The sequence below is a fragment of the Corvus moneduloides genome, chromosome 2, assembly GCF_009650955.1.
Source record: "Corvus moneduloides isolate bCorMon1 chromosome 2, bCorMon1.pri, whole genome shotgun sequence".
Classification (NCBI taxonomy): domain Eukaryota; kingdom Metazoa; phylum Chordata; class Aves; order Passeriformes; family Corvidae; genus Corvus; species Corvus moneduloides.
Genome location: NC_045477.1, coordinates 17,357,902 through 17,383,045, shown reverse-complemented (window position 1 = coordinate 17,383,045; position 25,144 = coordinate 17,357,902). Strand labels below are relative to the sequence as shown.

At 58.2% G+C, this 25,144-nt stretch overlaps 1 protein-coding gene across 1 annotated transcript in view; it reads left to right on the top strand.

The window, feature by feature from the left end:
• PDE2A (phosphodiesterase 2A) overlaps nt 1-25,144 on the top strand; it is a 41,696-nt gene that overhangs the window by 8,888 nt on the left and 7,664 nt on the right. The window contains exons 2-16 of the mRNA XM_032097870.1: nt 9,782-9,833; nt 20,736-20,825; nt 21,384-21,472; nt 21,953-22,062; nt 22,511-22,566; nt 22,648-22,707; nt 22,807-22,966; nt 23,054-23,106; nt 23,595-23,669; nt 23,780-23,821; nt 23,908-23,976; nt 24,096-24,226; nt 24,355-24,466; nt 24,551-24,590; nt 25,051-25,114. Of these exons, the coding sequence (XP_031953761.1) occupies nt 9,782-9,833; nt 20,736-20,825; nt 21,384-21,472; nt 21,953-22,062; nt 22,511-22,566; nt 22,648-22,707; nt 22,807-22,966; nt 23,054-23,106; nt 23,595-23,669; nt 23,780-23,821; nt 23,908-23,976; nt 24,096-24,226; nt 24,355-24,466; nt 24,551-24,590; nt 25,051-25,114 (1,203 nt within the window). The remainder of the gene's footprint in view (nt 1-9,781; nt 9,834-20,735; nt 20,826-21,383; nt 21,473-21,952; nt 22,063-22,510; nt 22,567-22,647; nt 22,708-22,806; nt 22,967-23,053; nt 23,107-23,594; nt 23,670-23,779; nt 23,822-23,907; nt 23,977-24,095; nt 24,227-24,354; nt 24,467-24,550; nt 24,591-25,050; nt 25,115-25,144) is intronic.

The window sequence follows — 25,144 nt, the reverse complement described above, 5'->3', positions numbered from 1 at the left end:
TTGCCAAGTAAACAGGGCTCAGCCTTCTGCAGCCGGATCAACAGCCTTCACGTTTGCTCAGCAAATAAATCCCACCCGGCAAAGCTTTGGTGCCACTGGTCCCCTTCCCGTCATGCTCCTGCCAACTGGTCTGTCAGTGCCCAGCATCCTGCAGCACCTGCCCATTATTATGCAGGTCTGGAATTACGAAGGGCTCATGATGGCTTCAAATTAAACATGGCAGCTCAGCAGCCATCCCTTGCCTGGAGATGCCAGGGTGATGCTTAACCGTGTGTGCCCATACTGGGATCTGTCCTGTGGATGTGCAGGGTGAAGTCCTTCAGCTCCAGGGAAATATTTTGGCTCTGGACTGAGCAATTGCAGGAAACATGCAATTTTCTGTCACTTCTGGAGGCTGGGGAAGGTGGAAACTGCATTGGCAGGTGTTGGTCTGGGAGGCTGGCTGCTCTGGTGATGGAAGAAAGATGTCTGGGTGTGTGGGGATCCTGGAGCGCCCTATCCATGGCAGAGCACCATACCCTGCCATTGCTGCTTCCCTTGCTCCAGGCTCTCCTGTGCCCCTCCTCTGCCCCAGACCATGTTCCCTCTGGGGTCCTTATCCCCCCATAACACACTGCCCACAACGAGGGTTCTATTGAGGTGGGGACAGATGCCACCGCCCCTCTTCCCTTTGCCTTGCGACTGTGGGATGTGATCCCAGCCATTTCATGGGCTGGTTGGGTGCTGCTCCACCTGTCATCTTTCTCTGCTTCCCATTTATTTTCCCCTCACAGATATACTCTCGAGCCCCTGCCACCTGCAGAACTGGGACAACCCCCTTTGCCCAGGCACTACTGTCCACCTCAGGGACCCATTTTCTTCCTGTTCCCTCATCCCTGAGGGGCTGGAGGCATATCCTTCCTTTTACCTTCACTCCCAGAGCAGCAGGACTGTGGCTTGGTCAGGATGTGCCTGTGGGTAGTGAGCATCCCGTCTCGCTGCGCCATCCCTGGCAGAATGGACAGGCACCGGGGTCACCACTGTCACCCCATGGGGACACTGCTGCTTGCCCTGCCACAGAGCTCTCTGGTGCCGGGGCCAAGCCACCCTCCAGCCTTTCAGCTTCTCCAAAGTCACCAGAGTCACTTGTGCACTTCTAGGCCACTAAGTGCTGTAATTACAGATATGCTTTAATTAACATAATTGCGTTTCTACACAAATAAAACATTTGGCGCAGTTAATTCCAAGGCTGCAGCTCCAAACACGAGGTTTCCTGGCCCCCCTGTGGAGATGGCAGGGGGTCTAGCAGAGAGTGGGGTTCTTACCTCCCTGCCAGATCATCCCAGTCCCAGCCAGGGCCTGAGCCAAAACCCCCCATACCCCACTGGAGTGCCCTGCCCTGGTTTGGTGGGGACAGCTGTGCTGGCAGACACTAGGATTGCTGGGATATGGCGCTGGGATTGCTGGGACACGCCACCAGGTTTGCTGGGATATGGCACTGGGATTGCTGGGGCACTGTACTGGCCTTGCTGGGACACAGTTCTGGGTTTAAACACAGCAATTGTTTTGTTGGGAAGTAGCAGTGGAATTGCTGGAGCATGGTACTGGACTTCCTGGGATGCAGCAAGGGGATTGCTGGGATGCAGTACTTGCTAGGCCATGCCACTGGACTTGCTGGGAGATGGCGCTGGGCTTGCTGGAACACCATATTGGGCTCAGTGGAACAGAGCACTGGGATTTCTGGGATGCAGCAAACCCAGTGGTTTGCTGGGACACAGAACTGGACTTGCAGGGATGCAGCCCCAGGATTGCTAAGACACAGCACTGGGTTTGCTGGGATATGGCACTGGGATTGCTGGGCCATGGTGCTCAAATTGTTGGAGCACCATATTGGGCTTGCTGGGATGCAGCACTAGGGTTGCTAAAACATAGATCAGGGCTTGCTGGGACACAGCACTGGGTTTGCTGGGACACAGCTGGAGCCCAGTGGGTGTTCACCCTGGCTGGGCAATGGGCACAATGGGTGGATCTGGCCCCTCCATCCCATCCCAGAACCTCCCACTGAACTGCCCCCAGGGTGCTCCCAGCACCCAGAGGCCCCTCACCCCCCATGCCCTCTTTAGCAGACCCCAGTGCCCACCACAGTCTTGGGAGTCTTTGGATGAAGGCTGGAGCCAGCGGCAGCATCCCAACCCTTTGCCAGGAAGATGCCAGGAAGAACTGAGAAAATGGCTGGTGCTCATGTGCTAAAATGCCCTTTTCATTTAAAAAAAAAAAACAGAAGAAAAGGGGAAAAAAAATTCCATTTCTCTCTGGCTGAAAATGAAAGTGATTATGTAACGAGCAATAAATTACGGAAAGGAATGAGTCATTGGAGCAAATCCCAAGAAAGGCACAGTATTTTTAGCTCCAACACCCTGTGCTGTACTGTGCATTAACCCTTGCAGGACTTGGCCCCCCACTTCACCCTGCCCCCAGGCTGACACCCCCAGAGGCACCATATTGGTTTCTGTGAGGATTTTGTCCCTGTGACATTCCCAAGGGAAGATGGAAATGATGTAAGCTGTGGGTCCCTCATCCCATGGCCCTTCTTTGTATGGGATGCTTATGGGTAGTCCAGGGAATACTGCTCACCCCAGATCCATGTCCCCATCCTGGGCTAAGCCCCTGCTTTGCTTCCCCTCTGCTCATTCCCACTGGGATAATTAATCCTGATCCCTTCCTGAGACCCTGGGCACCACTGTTGTTTCCTTGCCAAAGAGCCTGAAGAATTAATTAGGAAATAAAAGCAAGGAACAAATTAATTGGAAGAGAAGTAGCGAGGGAGCGAGTGAGCAATCCTGCTTTAATCCAGGTTAAATTGGGGAGTGATTGCTTTGTTAACAGAAGAGATGATGAGAGAGAATTGGAGCAGGCAGGTGCCAGGCGAGACAGTGGCAGCAAGCATCCAGATGCCAAGGGATGCCCATGGAGAGCTGTCCTGAGTGTGGAGGAAAATCCTGGCGACACGAGTGGGAAGCTGGAAGAGGAATTTGGAAGAGAGGCTCAGAGCATCTTGGGGTCAGGGCTCAGAGTGTCCCAGGATCAGCACTCAGACCAACCTCGGGGGCCCAGAGCTTGGAGCACCCCTAAGAAGAGGGCTCAGAACATCCTTGGGATTGAGGCATGGAGCACCCCTGGGGTCAGGGCTCAGAGCACCCCTGGGCTTTGGGCTTGGAGCACCCATTGGAACAGGGCTTATAACATCCCTGGAGTCAGGGCTTGGAATATCCCTTTCTTGAGTGACATTATCATTCATGCCCGCTTTTGGGAATCCTGTGGGATTCTCAAAATCCCCAGCGCAGGGACAGGGACCCTCTTCCTTGTGTGCCACACTTCTTTGGGGTCTCCAAGCTGGTGGGAACCAGGCCTGCTTCTCTGTCCCTGAACAGATCCCTGGGTGCTCATGGTGGCACTACACTCCATTGTCACCTGGCAGCAACCCCACCCCTAAACAAGAGGCCAAGGAGAGTGGCAAAGATGAGTGAGAGCCAAGTCCTCGTGTCCTGCAGCTGGAGTGGGGTCAGCTCAGAGCGACACAGCCAGTGCCAAAGGATAACATCTCCTCATCTTTTATTTAATCTGGCAGTAAATTCCTGTCTTCCATATGCTTGGGCTGGGCTGGGATTTTCCTTATTGCTGCTGGGCCACCTGGAATAGTGGTGTGGCACTGTATGTCCAGGGGCTGCTGTACCCCCCAGTTCATGCTGTCCCACAGGCACCTGCTGTCCCTTCTCCTGCTGCATGCTCTCACTCTGGCACGTGCTTTCCCCAAAATCCATGTGTCCCTCCAGAGACATTCTATCCCTCCAGGCAATCCTTGTCCTTATGGACAAGTGCTGTCCCTTGTCAAACATGCTGTCCCTCTGCGCACGTGCTGTCCTTTCAGGCACCTGCTCTCCCTCAAGACACATGCTGTCCCCAGGTGTGCAGTGTCCTTCCAGACACAGGGTGTCCCCCAGATGCACGCTGTCCTCTTGGATGTCACCTGTATGGACACATGCTGGTCCCATGAATGCAGGCTGTCCCTATGGATACATGCTGTCACCCTGGATGTGGGTTGTCCCTCTGGACACCTGCTGTCCCTCTGGGTTCAGGCTGTCTCGCACGGACATATGCCGTCCTCTGGGATTCAGGCTGTTTCCATGGACACACTTGTCCCTGTGGATGCAGGCTGTCCCCATGGATACATGCTGTCCCTTTGGACACACGCTGTCCCCATGGATACACTCTCTCCTCCTGGATTCAGTTTGTCCCCATGGACACATGCTGTCCCCCTGGGTACACACTGTCCCCCTGGATGCATGCTCTCGCCATGGCATATGCTAATCCCCCGGATGCAGGCTGTCCCCATGGATGTCCCCTCTCCCTCACCCCTCTAAGGGTGCAGTGGGGATGTGTTCTGTCCCTACCCACACAGGATACTCTCATGAGACAGGCTGTGTGTGACTCAGGAGATGAAATCCCACTAGCCAGGGCTGGTGAAGATGCTGGTGGCCACCATGGCTAAAGCTTGTCCATGAGGACTGTCTGAGCCAGCTGGGAAAGCAGCCAAAGAATGGGGAGAGAGGTATGGAAACAGAGCCAAGAGCCATCTCAGCCCCACAGGGACCCGACCACCATAGTGGGACCAGCAGGGCTCTGCCATCATATTCATCCCCCTAATTAGCCCTGTGGTGTGTGTGGGCTGCTGGTGGCCCCCCAGCCCCTGCCATGCTCTGAACTGTCTTCACAGAGACCCTCTAAGGGCTCCATCCTTTACTCATCAGCGGTATCACTTAATCAGCTGGGCCCTTCCTTATCCCTTTGTCATCCCTCCACAGAATCTGCTTGGAAGGAACCTACGAGGAGCATCAACTCCTGGCCCTGCACAGCACCATCCCCAAGAGTCACACCCTGTGCCCAAAAGTACTGTCCAAATGCTGCTTGAACTCTGTCAGGCTGGTGCTGTGACCACTTCCCTGGGGAGTCTGTTCCAGTGTCCAGTCACCCTCTGGGTAAAGAATCTTTTCCTAATATCCAACTTAAACCTCTCCTGACACAACTTCAGACCATTCCCTCAGGTCCTGTCACTAGTCACCACAGAGGAGAGATCAGTGCCTGCCCCTTCTCTTCCCCTCACAAGGAAGTTGTAACTGCAATGAGGTCTCCTCTGTCTCCTCCAGGCTGAACAGACCAAGTAACCTCAGCCATTCCTCACACAGCTTCCCCTCAAGGCCCTTCACCACCCTCATTGCCCTCCTTCAGACGCTCTCTAGTGGCTTAATGTCTTTTTTATCTCATGATGCCCAAAACTGCCCCAAGCACTCGAGGTGAGGCTGTCCCAGTGCAGAGCAGAGCGGGACAATCCCCTCCCTCGCTCAGCTGGCAATGCAGGGCCTGATGCCCCCCAGGGACACGGGTGTGACTCATGTGACTCATGTTCAACTTACTGTCGACCAGCACCCCCAGGTCTGTTTCCACGACACTGCTTTCCAGCATCTCATTCCCCAGTCTGTACATACATTGGGGTTGCCCCATCCCAGGTGCAGGATCCTTGATGAACTTCACACACTTGGTGATTGTCCAACTCTCCAATTTGTCAACAGCCCTGCCCCATTTTTTATTGTCTGTGAACTTGCTTAGTCCGAACTTCCAGTCCTGTGTCCAAGTCATTTATAAAGATGTTGAAGAGCACAGGACTTCCTCATCCCTTCCTCATCCCTTTGTTATCCCGCTTTGAACCCAATAATAGCCCAAGCCCCAGACCTGATGTATCCAGGTCCCTGCAGTTGGCACCTCTGGGGGCCATCCCCACAGAGGGGCTGGTGCCAGGGCACCCCCTTCCTTGCCCAGCCTGAGATCATTCTGGGCTGTGGCTCCTGTGGTGGATCAAGGGATCCACCTGGATCCTGGATCCCACCCTGCCGGGGTGCTGGAGATTTCTGGGGGTGACAGTGGTGCACACACACACACTCACACACATGCACACCTATCAACAGCTGCAGGCACAGCTCTTTGCTTCCACACATTCCCAACTCTCCTGCTGCTCCCAGCAGGTCCATGCCATGAACCCACCTGGTACCTCCTAGCGCCCCCAGCATTATGCCTGGCATTGCTCGGGCAGTGGATGCCGCAGCATTCTCTGTCCCACTGCATTCCCTGCCCTGCAGCATTCCCTGCCCCGCTTGGGCACTGCAGCTGCGTTCTGGGCACTGGGTGGGATTTATCCATGGGGAAACCACAGAGCAGTAAATGGGATATTGATCAGGTGCCATTGTGGGGATTAGTGCAGAGTGGAAGAGCAGATGAATTGATTTCTGATGGGATTTAGAGCTGTCAGTGTACCTTGGACTAGCAGCTCCAGAGTAATAACAGCCCAATTCATTCACAGATCAGCAGGTCCATTAGTGGCCTTGTCAGTTCAGCCTCAGTCGTCTCTGTTCCATGGGCAGGACCCCAGCCCCATGTGCCACCTGCATTGGCCACTGCGTGTCCCCTCCTTCCCCGGAGGACAGGGATGCTCCAGCCTGTGCCTCCCCAGAGCCAGGATCTGGCCCTGGGTCCATCCCGGTGCCACAGTTTAACGGAGCATTGCTGATCCTACATGACTCACAGCAGTGCTGGCGCAGCTGGGAACAACCTGCCATGCTGCCTCCTGCCCCACTCTCCTCCCATCCCAGTGCTCCCAGTATATCCAGCATCTCCACAGATGCTGCTCTGGGGGCAGGTTGCTGCAGTTGCTAGGGATGGGGAGAAACAGGATTTCAGGGTTACACAGAGTGTAAAGGCTCATCTTGGTGCCTTAACCCCCCAAAATCCTTCAACTTTGGGCATTTGATGCCATTTGCTGCCAGCACCTCCCAGGGGAAAGTTGGAGTGGGGTTTATCTCAGTGTCTTTGGTGTGGAACATTCCATTACCATGGAATAAGGGTTAATATTTACTCGCCTGCATGAACTTTGCTCCCATTGATGTTATCAGACACCCTCCAGATGGGATGCGGGGTGACTGCTCCCCAAGTTCCCAGGAAGAGACAGGATGCACAGCACCAATTGGTCCACCCCAGGTTGGAAACAAGGGAAAACTACAGAGTGGATGGAAATATGGGAAGCCTGGCTGGGAAGGCCACACTGCTGCCTCTCCTCAGCACCTACAGTTATTCCCCAGCAGCTCCAGGGCCTGGTTCTGAGGCTGTGTGTGTCCATCTGACTGCTGCGATGTTCCCATCCAAGGGATGCCATTCCTGGGGTGCACAGAAGAGCCAGGGAGCAGCTCATAATTACCCCGGGTCATTAACAACCTGACTGGGAGATGAGCAGTGATGCATGGATGCAATGGCAGTACTGCAGCTCAAGTCCCTGCACCCGTGTGTCCCTGCACCCGTGTCCCACTCCCCTGTCTCCACGTGCTCCTGTGTCCCTGCGCCCGTGTCCCTCCACCCCGATGTCCCTGCACCCGTGTCCCTTTTCCCTGTGTCCCTGTACCTGTGTCTCACTGTCTGTCACCAGGCCTTTGTGCCTATACCCCTGTGTGCCACCACCTGCTCCCAGCCCCCTCCATGTCCCTGCAGCTCTTGTATCCCTGCACCCCTTTGTCCCACTCCCTGCCCCCAGGCACCCCTGGGGCGAGCACTGGGGACAGCTCCGTGCTGTGTCCTTGTGCCCAGCAATGGCTTTGTGTTCCCTGGGCAGCTATGCTGGCTGTGAGCTGCTCCGTGGGTGGCTCTGGTGACAGGAATGTGCCAGGTTTGTCATGGATCCTGCCAACACTCGGCTCCTTGGGGTGTTCCCACTGCCGGCCCCACTGGGAATCTGCTATTCCTACCGGGCATCTACTTTATTCATGGACCCCCGGACCTGCATCCGTGCCAGCAGGACCTGTCCAGGCTGGGGTGACACTTGGTCCCTGCAGCAGGGTGAACCCATAGCGGGGGATTCCATGCCCTGATCTTGGGGATCTGGCGGCTCTGGTGGTGTTCTAGTCAGGACGATGGGCACTGTGAGAAGCTGCCCTGGGGGGGCTGCATTGGTTTGAGGTATTCATGATCCTGTGCCACCCCGGGGAGAGATGCCCGTCGCCCTATGTCACCCCCAGGGGCAGGACCACCCTGACGCCGGGGCTGCTGTGGCAGGGTGGCCGGCACAAGCCACCCGGGGGGCCCCGGTGGCTTTGGCCACTAGATGGCCCCACGGCTCCACTGGCCACCCTGACCTCCGGGACGCCCGGTCCAGCATCCGGGGGGTCGGGATTCAGGGAGCGAGATGGAGGGCGCAGCATGCAGAGTGTCTCTAAATCCTCCCCTGCTTGGCCCCCGCCTCGAGGTGGCATTTCCTTGTCACGACTTGTCCTAACGAGGGTTTCGAGACAATGCAAGAAGGTCGAGTCCTTACGAGCCACCAGCCAAACCCTAGAGCATCCTGTCCCTGAAGAGCACCCTGGGGACAGGGACACAGAGGTACAGGGACACGGTAGTGCCTGGGTACAGGGGAGTGGGACACAGGGACATGGAGGAGCAAGGATACAGGGGTGCAGGGACACGGGAGTGCCTGGGGACAGGCGAGTCCCGGGATGTGGAGGAAGAGCAGGCCATCTTCCCCCAGACCAGAATTTCCTCCTCTGCCCAGAGGAGGAGGAGGAGGGGGAGGGATGGAGATTGTCGCGCTGCCTGTGTCCCTCTCACCGCGTGACATGTGGCCATCGTGTGACGGCTGAGCACGTCGATCCTCCATGCGGATTCCCTGGGGCCTCTGGGGTATGGGCAGCATCTCCAAATCCTGGTACTTGCCTCTGGTGGGGGGGAAGGGGGGGAAGGGGGAGGGGAAGGGAGGAGGTGTCACTCCTCACTGAGGGCAGTGGGGGATTATAGGAGGGTAGGGGCGAACAGACCCTATCAGGGGTCCCCGAGATGGGCATCCCTCGCTATCCAAGAGAGGAATGTTGGGTAGGACCCCTTCAGTATCCTACGGGATGGGGGCAGGGAAGACTTTCTGTACTGAGCCCTGCATCAGAATTACCCACGGGCAAGGGACGGGGTGAGATTTCGGCCCCCCCCATCAGGGAGGATGAGGGGAAGACCGTCCCAACCCAAACGTGAGGCGCAGCCTTTAAGGAGGCAGAGGTCTCTTTATCTGGAGACTGCACGGGGTGGGAGAGCGGATTGGGAGGTGAGACACGCCCCAGAAGGGAGAAGGGGCAAGGGGGCAACTCCTGGCCCGATCCCCACGAGGGGAGGGTTTAACAAGGAGGGGGATTGTTGTCCCCCAGATGCCAGACCCGTGAGGGCACACCCGGTACCTGCCCCATAGGAGAGCACTGCCAGCCCCGCGCCCCAGAGCGAGGCCACCCAAACTGGGGAGCGATGCCCTGATCCTTTCCCCACATGGGCACCCCCACCACGGGTTCCCCCTTCACCACCCCACACTGGGACTCCCACCCCGACCCCATACCGGGGAGTGATATCCCAACTCACTTCCCACATCGAGACCACCCTCTCGACCCCCGCCCCACGCCGGGGACCCCCACCTCATATTGGAGAGTGATGTCCGACCCCCTCGCCACCCCACACTCCCCCGCCCATCCTCGCTTCTTAGAACCCCGCGGAGCCGCTGCCCCGCACAGCAGGTGCGGGGCGTGTCATGATCGGACGTATCGTGACGGGGCGTGTCGCGACGGGGGCGTGCACGCAGCCCGCGGGCGGTGCGCGGGTGCGCGGGACCGGGATGGTGCCGGGATGGTGCCGGGATGGTGCCACGGCTCCTCATCGCGCTCCTTCGCTTTTTCAGCCGCGGGTTCCTGCGGGCGGGGGACGCCGCTCCCGGCCCCGAGGCGCTACAGGTAGGGACGTCGGGACCTCCACCCCGAGGGGTCCCCCGCACCCCCCTCTCACTCGGGACCCTTCTCTTCTCAACCCGGATTTCCAGCCCCAACCGCGTCCCCTCCCATTCGGGACCCCCATCCCAGCTATATCCCGTTCCACCTGGGACCCTCAACCCACCTCCCCTCCCTCCCGGGAACTCAGACTCGCCTCCGCTCCTACCCGGGACCCCCGACCTACGTCCGCTGCACCTGGGACACCCGATTCACGTGCCCTGCTTCTGGGGACCCCCACCCCAAGCCATCTCCTCCCACCCGGGACCCTCAACCCTCCTCCCCTCCCAAACCACGACACGCGACCCACCTCCTCTCCCACCCGGGACCCCCATTCCCACGGCCTCCCTTCCCACTCGGTCCCGGGGGTGGTGGGGGTCCCCGTGTTTATGCTGTGGGGCAGGGTTGGGAGCCGGCGCTCCCGACTCGCCGTGCTCGGCGCTGTAAGGGGTAGGGGGCGATGGGACCGGGGGTTGCTGGACTCCCCATCCCTTCCCGCACCAGGGGTGGAGGGGGCTTTCCCGAGCACGTTTGCACCCGCTTGTCTCCCCCTTTTCGGTGGGGGGCTCTGAACCCCACGGGGAGAACCCGACAGGGAAACTGAGGCACGAATGGGGCTCCCGGGGTGGGGACGATGGTGCCCCCCCACCCGAGGCTTGAGGACACGCTGGGTTTCACGTAGCAAGGAGGCAGCGGGTTGGGGGCGTGCAGATCCCGGCGGGATCCCGGGAGGAAATGGGCTGGACCGGGAGGGAGGGGGGTCGGCCCGGTCCCGGGGGGACCCCCACGCCCTCCCGCAGCCGCCCCAGGAGCCGGGCCGCGCTATGGGGACTCTCCAGGACACTGTGAGCGACCCCGGGGAAAGGGGTACCCAGGGGGTCCCGGGGGACCGGTGGCCTCGGGCTGGGGGTCCATTCTGTCCTGGGGCGTTTGGGGGTGCGATGTGCTTGGGAGTGTCTGGGGTTCTGTTTGTCTGGGGCAGTTGGAGTTCCCCCTTCCCTGTGTCCCCTTGCCCCGCTGGCGGTGGGACCCCCAAGAGCTCGGCTGTGTATTCCATCCTGCGGCCAGACCTCGGGGTGGGGGTGCTGGGAAGGAGGGAGCCCCCAGCAGGACCCAGCTCTGAGCCCCCCACCCTCCTTGCACCAACTGCACATTTTAGGGAGATGGAAGCTGCATCCCAGTATGTGGGTGGGAAAACACTTGGTCCTTCCTGCTCCTGCGCCTTCGAGCACACCCAAATTTGGGGAGGGGATGACTTGAGGGGGGTTCTTCCCCTCTTGCGACTGTCTGTTCGCCTGGATGGATCTCTGACTGGTGTGCTGATGGTTCTGGGTGTGAGAAGCGTGGCCTTGGTCCCCCTGGGGGTACAGCTACTTGGGGGGCTTGGGGAGCTCCAGGGGGCAGCGGCTTCAAGACAGGAGCGAGGACCCGGAGATTCAAGCTGGGAAACGAAGGGAAGGAAACGCTGTCTGGGAAATTGCCGAAAGCTGCTGACGGAGAGAAAGGAGCTGAGCAGGGCCAGCGTGCCCCGGGTGGGGGGGGGGGAAATGAGCCCCCCCTCCCCTTCCGGATGGGAAGGTGGTGGCTTGAGGACATCAGAACTATCATTCAGCTTGGGGCTGGGATGTGAGACTCCTCACTGCCCAATGCAGTGATATGGGGTTCCCTGTGATCCCTCTCAGTCCCAGCCCCCAGAACCCAGCTGGGCCTGACCTAGGTGCTGGCAGCTGGGCAGGCTCTGAACCCTGGACACAACCCCCTGAGGGGATCTGGGGGTGTGGGGGCAAGGGAGCCACAACTTCCAGCCTGGGGAGTACAAAACCCACACAGATGGGGTGGTGGTGGGCAGACTGGTTTTAACCCAGTGGCACCGAGGAGGAGGAATGGATCGCATGGTGGGGCAGAGATGCATTCCTAGCTGTCCCTGGTGTGTGAGGCCACAGTGGCAGTGGGATATGACCCAGGATGTATGAGAAGTGAGTGGTGGGTATGGATCCTGTCCCTTCTCCGGCACAGGGTGAGTGAGGAACAGCTTATCCCCCACAAAATACCACTGGACCCCAGTCCCCATTGGTGTCCTGAGCGCTGACTGCATCTGGAACTCCCATCCCTGAGCCTGGGAGGGCATATAGGATATATATAGGGCTTGGGGTGTTATTACCTCCCAACACCCTGTAGTGGGGTGAGACTGAGAATGTCTGTTCCTCCTCTCCCTCCCTGCCACCAGCTCCAATGCAATTACCTGCAGACTGGATCATGAATCAAACCCTAATTGATACATGTTCACAGCCTGGAGAAGCAGGAGGGGTTGGGGGCCGCCGCTGTCCCCAGGGGTTGCGAGGGGGCTGTGAGGGACTACACTCGGACACCTTTAGTGACCTGCCATGGATCAGGGAGCCTCAGCCAGCATCGTGGGGCTGCTCCTGCTTCAGTTTCCCCCCATGTGGGACCGGCCATGTTCAGTGGGCTGAGGACCCGTTGAGGGCAGTGAGGGGACATGCGTATGCAGGCGTTTGTCCTTGTGTTTCCTCTGGCGGACACAAACATATCAGCAGGGCAATAAAGGGGAGGAAAGGGCTGTGGCGGCTTCTTTCCATTACATGCGGCAGGGCTGGCTTCCTCCCACCCTCAGCAGGGCTGGGGGGTAGAGCAAGACCCCCAAACTGGGATGGGTGGGAGGAAAACACCCCAGTGTTTCCCAGCCAGGTGGTCCCCACAGGCCATAGGTGTGGGTGTCTCAAGGAGTGACTGCTTGCGGGTGTGGAATCAGCCTGTGCTGGCACTGCAGTGCCCTGGTGCTGATTTTTGAGGGGCAGTGGGGTTTGGGATATAGGTTCCAGAGCTCTCATGCCCCATGACATCACCCAGGAAGGGACGTCTGAGGTGGAAGTGCCCTGCTGCACCCCAGGCAGGGGAGCTGGGATAGAGGTGTTCCTGCTGCACCCCAAGCAGAAGGAATTGGAGGGGGTTAGTCCTGCTGCACCCTGGGCAGTGAAAAGCTGCGATCAGGATGCTCCTGTTACAGGATGACATGATGGCATCTTCCCTCTGACTGGGATAGGCCCCTTGGGTGACCTTGGCTTTTTGGAGTCGAGCTGTGATATTTGGCAGGGAGGTGATGGACTGGGATCCCCTGCAAGCCTGGGTCTGAAGGGTGACCCTCTGGGAGCTGAGTCCATGGATCTGGGGACTGGCCTGGGACCTTTGCAGCTGAATCCCACTGCATCCCCACCCTGGCCACTCCATGGATGTGGGGGGGAGGATGGTGGGGACCTGCCCAAGGGAGCTGTGGGGTGGAAAATGCCAGGGAGCAGAGCTAGCTCCCGGATCTCCCTCCTCGTGGTGCAGGAGAGATCACTGCTCCTGGCCCGGCTCTGGCAGATGCAGGTTGTTCGGCACCTTTGGATGCCCTGGCCACAGCTTTGGGACCCCCGATAGACAAGGGGGGGTTGGAGGCCAGACCCCTGGCTGGGTGCTGACCCATTAAACACCAGCACTGTGATCCTTTCCTACATGTCATGGGCTTTGGGCTTTTCCTGGCTGTGCCTCAATTTCCCCATCTGAGTAGCGAGACCCCCACAATTCCTAGACCCCTTCACGGCAATTAAGAGCTGCATCCCACCACCGAACCCTCTTAGACATGGAAAATAAGAGCAGTCCCTGTATAGACAGAGTGGAACCCCCTGGGGGAGGGGGGGGGAGGCAGCTCTGCCAGCCTTCAGCCCCCCACACCCTGCTCCGGAGCTCTGCCCCAAATCGAATTCCTCCCCAGCTGCAGATGGCCAGGAATTCAATTTTCCCAGATCCCATCAGAGGCTGATAAATGAGGTCCCTAATCACTGTGCAGATCCCATTAGTGCCAGCCATACCAGGAGGGGATGCAGGAATGGATGGGGGAACGCTGCATCTCCCTTCCCATCCCACTGATTCCTATCTCCCCATGGAACCTAGATGTCCCCGAGCCCCTCTCTGGCTCCATCCCCAGAGCTTTGACATGATGCTCCCAAGTAGAGCCAGGCACGGAGACTCCTGCATGGCTAATCCACCAGAAAACATCTAGGAAAGTCCTGGAAACCCAGCCAGGTGGCCAGTGTGGATGGGAAGGGGCCTGTGTGCCAGGGAAATTTTTGCACCAATGCCATGTCCCAGGAATGCACATCATACCAGCTCCCTCCCAGCACTGCCAGTGTCAGCACCCAAGGCATAGTGCCAGCTGGGTGCCAGGATGTCTCTGTCCTTTGGGGTGAAGGCACCCGCATACCAGGGATTCTCCTAAACATTGAGCAGTTTCCCTGCAGCTGCTGTAGGAGGGTCCATATGTCCCCTCTCTGACATGGGTTAGAGACAAGTGACAGTGAGATGCCCAGTCCTCACCACCTTCTTTTTTAGAACAGTGAACTAATTAGTGACAAATTAGTGACAGATCATTAGGCTAGTGGCCGAGCCGGCTGTTCCAAGAAGGCCACGATGTTCTGGGGACGGAAATCCTTGAGGAGTGTGGCTGCTGTCCCGATTTGTCCTGCCCAACAAAGGGACATCAACAGGAAGCAACCTTGACTCTGGCCCTGTTCTCTTGGCCCCAGGAGGCCAGGCCAGGATGTGGGGGGACAGACAAGGAGCACCCTAAGGGCTTGTGAGCTGCCAGAGTTTGGGAAATTTGCTTGGTTCAGCAAAACATTCCACTCAGAATGTGCGGGGTCCTCAGGGAGTGGCATCTGCCTGGTTCCGGGCTGTAGAAACTCCACGTGCAAAGGGTCTGTGCAAATGCCCTGTGCAGTGTGAGCATGCCAGGCTCCAGTGAGGCTGATGTATGGGTGAGGAGGAGGAGGATGGGGTGAGGGATGCACTGAGCTCCGGGGAGACACTGGGCTCAGCATGGCTCATTCTACCTGGACTAAACTCTAGTGCCATCCTAAGCAGATCTTGCACAACCATGTCCCTTTGCAGGTGGGGAAACTGAGGTAAGGAACCTCCACAGAAAGGGAAACTGAGGTAAGGAACCTCCACAGAAAGGGAAACTGAGGTAGGCACAGGCATACAGGGCTCCTTGCGTGCTTTTTTGGGATGGCTGATTCCACAGACTTGCATCCTCCAGCCCTTGGAAGCCTCAGCCTGGATCGCTGGGTGCCAGGGTGTCTCCATGACGGAGTCCTGCACCCCAGCCCTTGCTTCCCATCCATACATTGCAACAGAACCCCAGGCAAACGACCATGAGGAGACAAGAAATATCCCAGAAGTGTTTCCTTCCCGTTTGCCCTCATTATCCCCCTGGAAAAGATGAGGTAATTAAGGAGCTACCGTGTTACAGGTTGTTGCTGCCTGATTAGATTAAAGCAATGTAATTTGGGACTGAGAGCGGTGCTGGGAGGAAATGGATGGATGGCTTCCCGGCTGGAGTTGGGCAGAGCTGCCAGCTCTACCCTCCATCTATCCCTCCATCCTCTGTTGCCCTGGACCTTGCTCCAGGGACACTGCTGGAGGCTTATCAGGGGTGCTGCTTTGGGGGATTAGGGATACTTCCTCTGTTTTCTCACCCCTACGGAGAGGATTCCCTGGGGAATTGTGGCTGCGGGGCAGAGGGAAGGAGCTGGGAGCAGTGTGGGGGGCAACAAGGACAGGGTGACGGGGTGTCAGTGTCACTCAGCCCATGGCAGAGCTGAAGAGTATCAGGGATGCTCCTGTGGGGGTGGGAACAAGGGTGCTGCCTCTATTTCCCCAGCTCTATGGAGAGGATTCCCTGGGAAACGGTGGCTTTGGGCCTGGCGGAAGGAGCAGTGCCAGGGATGGGGAGAGGGTGACAGGGCTTTAGCAGTGTCACTCTGCCCATAGTACAGCTGGTGACAGCAAAGCTGTAACCTGCTGCCTTCAGGAGTCACTTCCCTGCTCTGTAGCTCAGTTTCGCCCCTCACACCCCAGTGTCAGAAGCTGGTGATCTCCTGCCTGGCCCTGCCTGGTCCTGCCTGGCCCTGCCTGGTCCTGCCTGGCCCTGCCCGCTTGTTGTCAGCCCTGCGTTGCCAACACACCGCCAGAGCTTGGCTATATTTAACCGCCACGGCCGGAGCACGAGGCCGAGCTGCCGGGGGGAGCAGCCCCCCAGGAGGGGAGTGGGGCTGGGGGGGCTCGGCTTTGCTGGAGGTGGGAGAGGAGGATGAATCACGGCTCAGGGATATTTTGGGATATTTTTAACGCTGCCAGATTGCTCGGCAAATGCTTGGGCAGGGCGGCGCGGGCGCAGGCTGGGTGTTTGCTGGCAGCTGTGGCTCAGCTTGGGGGGCCTAGGGGGATCAGCTGCTCCCCGTGGTGCTGTCACCCTGCAGCCATGCATTGGAGAGGTGACAAAGGCAGGGACATCTGTCTCCATGCACTTGGAAACAACTCTGGGTGTGATGGGTGGGGGCAAAAGGGGGTCCGGGAGCAGCATCTTCCACCTTGAAGGGGAGGCCAGAGGGGAGGAAGTTTCCCCATCACCTCCCCTGGAAAGGGGAAAGGGCTAGGAAAAGGCAGAGCTGGGGCATGGGAGAGGGGGTGGGTGTCTCTGCCTGCAGGGTTGGGGCAGGCAGGGAACCCTTGGACAGTGACACATACCCAGGCACCCTGTGGGTGGGACACAGGGAGTGGTGAGGGGCTGTGAGGTAGTCTGCCTCCCAGGAATCCAAATGGGATTTTGCTTTTCGCCCGTCAGATGTAACAAGATCCAGAGGCTAGTGGCTAAAAATGCATCCTATCTGAAGAGTCCACAGTGGGAGGGAGCCCTAAGCCTCCAGCCCTGGCTCTCAGCCTTGCAATGAGGTGACCACATGGTCACCCTCCTCATCCAGGGCTCTGCTCCGTAGGGAATTCCCTCGGGAGCAGCTCCTCTGTCCTTGAATTCTGTAAACCCCCTGTGAGAGATATAGGGGCTGGTGAGATGGGCTGCAGGGGGGTCCTTTGCTCTGCCCCAGACCCCTCCTTGATGTGTTCTGCACTCCCAAGCATCCCAATCCCTTTGCAACCTGAGCCTGGAAAATCCATTGGGAAGGATCTGCATGGGGTTTGGGTACTGGGATGTGCTGCCCACAGGCACCGAGACCTGCGCACTCAGCATCTCAAATGCTCTAATTTGATTTGGGGCCCACAACTGGGGGTGAAGTTGTCCAGATGGAGCGATGTCCAGCTCCATCCCAAAGGTGATTGCTCAGGCAGGGGCTAATAGACTAATCCACTGCCGAAATTAATTGGGCTCATTTTCCTTGCGTTCCCAGATGGATAAAGTCCCATTGGAGGGCAGGAGCCGAGTGAGGTCTGAGGGCTCACTGCGTCATGGGTGCCTCAAGCTCAAGGGGTCACCTCTGGCAGATCATTTACTTGGAATTTTTACAGCAAAGCTGGGATGGAAGCTCGGCAGGGAGATGATTCATTTCCTCGAGGTTCCTTGGGGAGGGTTGTGGCAGGAGTCTGCCACAGAAGCCTGGGCTGCTGCCAGCATCCCTCTGCAGAATCAGCACCCATGGGTGCTCTGGCAGCACTGGCAAGATCCATCTGGGGCCTCCCCAGCCCAGCATCCCCTTGCAAGGCAGGGTGACGGTCCTGCAGCCCTGCTCAGCGCTCCTCCGGGAGCAGGATGCTCCCAGGCACCAGGTATTTCTGCCTGGCTCTCTGTGCCTGTTTACCCATGGTTAAAGAGGAATCCAGTGGGTGGCAGGTCCTGGTTTTGAGCTCTGCCTAATGCAAACTCTTCTTGCCGAGTGCCTAGGTGTGTCCCCACCCAGAGAGAGACCCCAAGTTCCAGGTACCCTCAACAGGGCTGAGCTTCCCAGTGGGTGCTTCACTGCACTGGATCCAGCCTCTGCCTTCTGCCAGGGCCTCCTCCTCACCCTTGGGGGGCCTCCATTCATCTCCCAGGAGCAAGGCCAGGAGAAGGGGTGCAAGCTCAGAGACCTGAGACCCTGTGAGGTCAGTGTCCTCCCCCTCCAGGCCCCCACTCTCCACATGGCAGGTGTAAAATGAACCTTTCTGGAGAGGAAGCTGGCCAGGATGGGATTTCTCTATTTCATAAACATCTGGAGAACTGAGGGTGCCAAGGGGGACAAACCAAGCTTCCACAGCTGATGAGGGGGAGGCAGGGGACAGATGTGGCTGATCCTCTTGAAAAAAGTCATGTTTTCACTGCTGGTCATTTCCTCTGGTAGAAAAAGCTGCTTTTACATCCCAGCAGCATCTGTGGAAGCCTGGGATGGGGGCCGGGGAGCCTGTGCTGGGGGTCCTCACCACCACATGTCTGGGGACAGGATGCTGCTGCAGCTATCCAAAGGGGAAATGAGGGGAAAAAATAGCAGGGAAAAATAAAAGGGCCATTTTCCATGAGGGAGAGAGCAGGCAGTACTCTGGAGGCTGGCCTGTGGCAGGATTTGGCTTTGCTAGAGTGGGGGGGTCCATGTTGGAGCAGAGACAAATCCTTACTCTAAGAAGATGAATGGTGTCATTAATCTTCCACCAGCTTCAGTGGGAATATTGAGGCAGATATGGCTCTGGTGTTGCACTGCACCGTGGGGTGCTGGCCAGCATTGAGGTCCCATGAGTCACCCTGTCAGCTCAGGAGTCCAGCAGGGTGAGACCAGTATCCCTGTCCTCTCAGGCCAGAGAAAAGGTGACAACAGTCCCCAGGTGGGAGTCCCACAGGGCCACGTGTGCGCACCATGGGGACAGGACAGGGACAGGGTGCTGTTCACCTGCTCTACAGGAGCAGCATCCTCAGCTCCTGGGGCTGTCAGTGATGCCATGCTGTATCCCCTGCCCACACCCTGTCCTTGGATCTGTCCCCAAAGCCTTCTCTCCATGCTCATCTCCAGGCAGCATTTCCCTCCAGAGCTGCTGGGTGTGCAGCACCTGGGATAAGGGTGTTGGACTTTGCTCCAGGAGCGGGGAATTGCAATCCCTCAGTGTTTCCTCCTGTTTCAGCGAAGTTAATTAACCCGCTGTGCCCACTTGGGAAGTGTTACCATAGCTCTGCCCTCCATGGAAGCTGGGATGCAGAGCAGGTGGCTGATTGTTTCATCTCTCCACTGGTGCTGGGGATGCATGTGCAATGCAGCCTCATCCAAACACCCCAACATCTGCGGAGTAGAGATGGATCTGGAGGAGCCCCCACCCAAACTGAGGTAGTGCCTGGATGGTGTGGATTGCTGGGAGTAGGACACTGGTGACTCCACAGAAAAGGGAAAGGCTGTTTATGGCAATAACTGGGATATAGCTATGGTGGTGGCTCTGGCTATGCTGGCTCTGGGCCCTGGCTGTGTCCCAGCAGAGCCCCCAGTGTGGGTCTGCAGCATCCCCAGGGCTGAGGGACAGAGGGTGACAGGGAGCGAGGGTGTTGGGGTAAACCTCTGCTCTGGGCTGGAGGATCTGGACTGGGAGTGGGACGAGTGAGACAAATGGAATTAGTGGGATGAGCAAGTGGGATATGCAGCATGGGTGGGACAAGTGGAAGGAGTGGGACAAGCCATTGAATGGGATGAGCCATTGAGTGGGATGAGTGGGCTGAGCTGGATGAATGGAACAAGCAAGGTGAGTGGGATGAGTGGGATGTGCAGGATGAGTGGGACAAGCAGCTGAGTGGAATGAGCCATCAAATGGGATGAGTTGGATGAACTGGATTAATATAGTGAATAGGCTGAGTGGGATGAGCAGGATGAGTGGGAGAAGCAGTTTAGTGGGATGAGCGGGACAAGTGGAATGAGTGTGATGTCCTTCCCAGCCCACCCTCACTCTCCCTACCTTCTTCCTAGGCTGCAAACCATCCTGCCAGCTTCTGCTGCTGTGTCCTTGTCTTGGGAATATCTTCTTTTAGCTCCTGCAGATTTCCCCTCACTGTGTCAGGGATGGAGCCGTATTCCCAGCCCTGTTAAAGCCTCCACCCATGTCCAGCTGCCACCTGACTGTCCCCACACCAAGAATGCCACTGGCATTTGATGCCCCAAGCAGACCCAAGGGACCCGTTCAGGCTCTGCCCCATCTTCCCCTGCCCCAGGGGGGCCACTGTGGAGGATCTGGTGGGACAGAGGGATGGCAGGACAGCCACCTGGCTGAGGCCTGGCTGTATTCTACAGTGCATGTGTCTCCAGTGTGAGTAAGTGACTGGAGATGCGGCCCTGTTGGAATAACATTCAGTGCCGATGTCTTCAGCTGGAAGCACCCTCACCGCCAGCCACACTCCCAGTGCCACTTGGATCTGGCCCCATGGCTGAGTATGCTCCCCGGGTGGGTAGGTGGCATGGCCCTGCACGGGGCTGCTGTCCTGGATGGGGTCTTGGGGTGCATGACAGCCCCTAGGTCTGGTTATCAGGAATGGAGCCTGGAGCCACCTGGCAAAGCTGGGACCAGAGGAAGAGCAAATCCCAACGCCATCATGCAATGTCTGATTTGGAGCATCTACTATTTCTGTCATAACATCATCCTTATCCCACTCTCCCAGACAAGGGCTGGAGGCAGGAGCAGAGCTAGGAGAGTTGCACCACAGAGCCCACTGTGCCCCCGGATTTTCCATGTGTCCATCCCAACACCTCTGTCCCACCACGGGGTTGTAATCCTCCGATAAGCTTTTATCCACCTCCTTGCCTCATTTCTCTTCCCACTGGTGCTTTATGGCATGAGGGCAGTGTGGCTCAGTGCCAAAGCCTCCTCTCCCTTTCCACCTCCCCACATGATGGATGCTGACCAAAACAGGAGGGTTTGGCCCCAAAAAAGGCACCAGGCAGTCTGGAGGCCACTGCAAGGGGTCTGGTGGCAGGAGGACCTGTGCTGTGGCAGGGGTAAGGGACAGTGGTGCCTCAGTGCCCCTCCACATGGTATTGGCCCCCAGAGACCCCCTGTTCTGCTCTTCTCACTCTGCAGGATGCTCTGCTGAGCCTGGGCGCTGCGCTTGATGCCACCACCCTGCGTGATGCCCTCCGCCATGCCCTTGTCACCCTGCTGCCTGCTGTGGTAGGTGGGGGTGCATCTGCATCCCCCAGGGGGCTGGGAGGAATGGGGAGCAGAGCATCCTCCTGGGCAGGTGGGAGTTGTGGGGTTTCTGAGACCCCCTGGGTTGGGGGGAGCCCTGGAGGGACTGGAGGGTGGATTCTCTGCTGGTTGATGCTGGGGTTCTGTCTGGGGCAGGGTCTCCTTATCCCCAACCCACTGCAGAATTCTCCCCCTATATGGGCCACCTGTCACCACCAGGGTGCTGTGGTGGCCCTGGTGCTCATGGTGGCCCCAGGGTGCTGGTGGCCCTGGGGGTGCTGGTGGCTCTGATCCTGGTGACCCTGGTGCTGGTGGTGGCTGGACATTGTGCCAGTGCCATTCCACGGGGCCCCTGGCCATGGCTGGGTGTGAGTGGTGCACACTTGTGTAGGTGAGCGTGCACATCTGTGCGTGACTCTGTGTGTGCGCAGGGGTGTATTTGTGAATGTGTGCATGTGCAAATGTGGGTGTGCAGGTGTTTATGCACGTGTGGCTGTGCACGCATGTCTGCACACACGCATGTGCTGCCCCTTCCTCCAGGAGCACGTCTATATCTACCTGCTGGATGGGGACACACGGCTGCTCTGCGATGACCCCCCCCATGAGCTGCCGTCCAACGGGAAGCTCAGGTGAGCTTGGCCACCTCTCCAGCCCTGGGCGTGGGCACATGCGTGTGGCTTGGCTGGTGTGCATGAACAGACATGTACATGGAAGGCAGGAGGCTTTCCATCCCTCTCCACATCTCCATCCTCATTCCATCTCCATCCATGTGCCAGTCCCCTTTCCCTTCCCATCCTCATCTTCATCCTGGATGTGCACACATGTGCACAGGGGCTGTGTGTATGTACAGGGACACACATGCTGGCACAGGGGCTGTGTGTGTACAGGAAGACACACGTTTATGCCCAGGGGCTGTGCATGTGTGCAGGGACACACATGTGAATAGGGGCTCTGCCTGTGCAGGACACAAGTATGCACATGTGCTGCACAGTCCTTGAGCCTGTCCTCATCCCGTGGGTGTCTCCGCCCCGGGGGTTGCCCCTTCCTGGGGGTTTTCCTTCCCAGGTGCCCTCCCCAACGGATGCTCAAAAGTATCCCTGTCCCCACAGGGATGCTGTGCAGAAGCAGAAGCGGCTGGAATGTGGGGGGCTGCTCCCTGCTGAGCTCCCTGGCCAGCACCTGGGACCCCTGGCAGCGCCCCTGGCCCCTGGCACACAAGGTGGGAGCTGTGGGAAGGGTGGTCTTGGGGGACATATATGGGGGTATGGGCATAGGGCTGGGTGGTAGGTAGGTGGAGGGATAGAGGTGGGAATGGAGGTGTGAGAAGATGGATGAGTGGATGGATGGATGGATGGATGGTTCATGGGTGGTCAGAGGCAGTGGCTGAGACAACAGCATGTGGGTGAGTGATGGATGCACAGACAGGTGGGTGGAAGCAGGATGGAGGCATGAGGGACAGGTGGGCACTGGGACTGAGGGATGCTCTCAGGAACAAGTAAGCATGGAGGTGGGCAGATGGATAATGGATGGATGGGAAGGTGGATAGATGGCTGGGTGGGTGGGTCATGACACATCAGGACATAATAGACATGCACCCCAAGAGCTGAGTTCCACAGTTCCGGGCTGCCCCTGGGGCCCACCTGGGACCGACACTCTCTCGCTTGTAGTGCTCATCATCCCGCTGGTGGACAAGAACAGTGGGGCCGTGGTATGCGTCATCCTGGTGAGTGCAGGAACATGGGCAAGGCTCTGGGGCAAGGGAGAGGGCCTGGACTTGGGGGTCCTAACATCACTCCTGCTCCAGGTACACTGCGGCCAGCTGAGCGACTCTGACGAGCAGAGCCTGCGTGCGTTAGAGAGACATGTGAGTGAGTCCTTCTGAACTGTGGGACCTGCCACCTGGGGACCTACCACCCTTTCCCCAAGCCCTGCTGTTCCTTGTCCCTTCTGCTCCATCTTGCAGGCCCTGGTGGCATTCCGACGCCTGCAAGCCCTGCAGAAGTTGCAGCCTTGGCCCCAGGTCAGCCTCTCCACCAGCTCCTCCCAGACCTCTCTGGCCAAGCCCGAGAAGGCACCTGACAGCAGCTATAGTGACCTGGACTGCAAGATCCTACAGCTCTGTGGTGAGTGGAGGGACACTGGGAAGGGTGGGGGGTGTGGACAGGGTGAAACCATGCTCAGCCCCTCACAGCACTGCCACCCTTGTACAGGTGAGCTGTATGACCTGGATGCCGCCTCGCTGCAGCTCAAGGTCATCAACTATGTGAGTAGTTGCTCCACCAGCCCCCTACCCCCATCTGCCCCCAGCCCCAGGACACACCAGAGAGCCCCATTTTATTTCAAAACAAGAAAATCCCCCAAAACTGAGTAAAGCCTCAAGCATCAGCTGTGCAGTCATCTGTAGTGACCAGAGTGAGCAGCCTTGTAACAACCATCAATAGTCTCCAGAGTTAACCCTCACCCTCACCACAAAAACTCTGTGAGAGAACGTACAGGTTTCTCTCCTGCTCTCTATCATTCTGTACCTCAGTACGACCCTCAGTAGTGTCCAGAGTGAACAGCCTTGCCCTTGCCATCAGTAGCCTCCAGTGTGAACGTGCTCGGTCACAGGAAGGAGGTTCTGGAGAGGGGCACCTGGTTCCCTGTGGCGTGTGTGGGTGCCCTGGGCACAGGGAAGCAGAGGAGGGGCTGGATCCTACCTGGGGAGTGCTTGGGGCAGGCTGGGGTGCTGACCATCCCCTTACTCCTCAGCTGAAGCAGGAAACTCAGTCTCTGTGCTGCTGCCTCCTGCTCGTCTCTGAGGACAACCACCAGCTCTTCTGCCAGGTAGGTGCCACCAGGCTAGTCCCCCAAGCCTGACCCCCACAGAGGATTACATGACACCCCCTGACATGGCGTCATCCTCATGGGCACCCCCTTCTCCCCATCTCTTCCAGGTGGTGGGGGACCGTGTCCTGGATGAGGAAATCAGCTTTTCCGTGAGCAGGGGGGAGTGGTGAGGGGTTGGGATGTCAGGGGGGTGGGCAATGGGTGCCACACGCTAACATGTCCCCTCTCCCCGCAGCTCACCTTTGGGCGCCTGGGGCAGGTGGTGGAGGATAAGAAGCCCATCACCTTGAAGGACATCAGTGAGGTGGGTACTAGCTGTGTCCCTCCCACAACTGGGGACATGGGTGTCACCCCAATGTCCCATGGGGCTTCCTGGGGAGGCCAGGCGTGCTGGTTCCAGCCCCATCTCGCCTCTCCCTGCAGGAGGAGCACAAGCAGCTGAGCAGCATGTTGGGCTGCGAGGTCACCTCCATGCTCTGTGTCCCTGTCATTAGCCGGGCCACCTCCCAGGTGGTGGCACTGGCCTGCGCCTTCAACAAACTGAGTGGGGAGAGGTGAGCAGCATTTTGGCTGGGACTCTCTGTGGGGCTGCACTCCCTCACTTTTGGGGTGCTGGAGCATTGTCGCTGTGGAGAAAGGGGGGGACCAATAGGGACAGAGAACTGAGGTGTGCCCCCGCCAGCTACACAGACACGGATGAGCACAAGATCCAGCACTGCTTCTGCTACACCTCCACGGTGCTCACTAGCACCCTGGCCTTCCAGAAGGAGCAGAAGCTCAAGTGTGAGTGCCAGGTGAGCATGTGTAGGGCTGTGTCACATGCATGTGTGTGCCCCATCTTGCACTAGTCACTGATGACATCCTCTCTGTCCCCTCAGGCCCTGCTGCAGGTGGCCAAGAACCTCTTCACCCACTTGGGTAGGTGCATGGGAGAGCACCCATGGTGAGGGAGTGGAATGGGGAATGGATGACCAACCCCTGCCCCAGCCCCAGAGGGTGGTGGCACTGGGGTCTCTGTCCCCAGCCAGGGAGAACCTTGTCCCTTTGTTGGGGAATGGTCACAGAAGGGTGATATGAGCTGGCACAGAACCTGGCACGCACTGATGCTGCATGGCTGCATGCAGGCATGCATGTGGCATGACCACAGAGCTCTTAGAAACGTGTGTGCACACGTGCAGCTGCGTGTGTGCACTGCTGAACGCACGTATGTGCTGCTCACGCGTGCACATGCCCCACACAGCCCCCATCCCTCTGTGCCACCCAGACCTCCTGCCAGGGCCCTGAGCTAAAGCTCCCCCCCTTTCATTGCATGAGTGGGGGATGAGGGAGCAGTGCTGCCCGGCTGGGGGTCCCTGACCCTTCACTGCTTCCCCTGCAGATGATGTCTCCGTCCTGCTGCAGGAGATCATTACGGAGGCCCGGAACCTCAGCAATGCTGAGATGTGAGTGGTGGTGGTGGGGCACACAGGTGA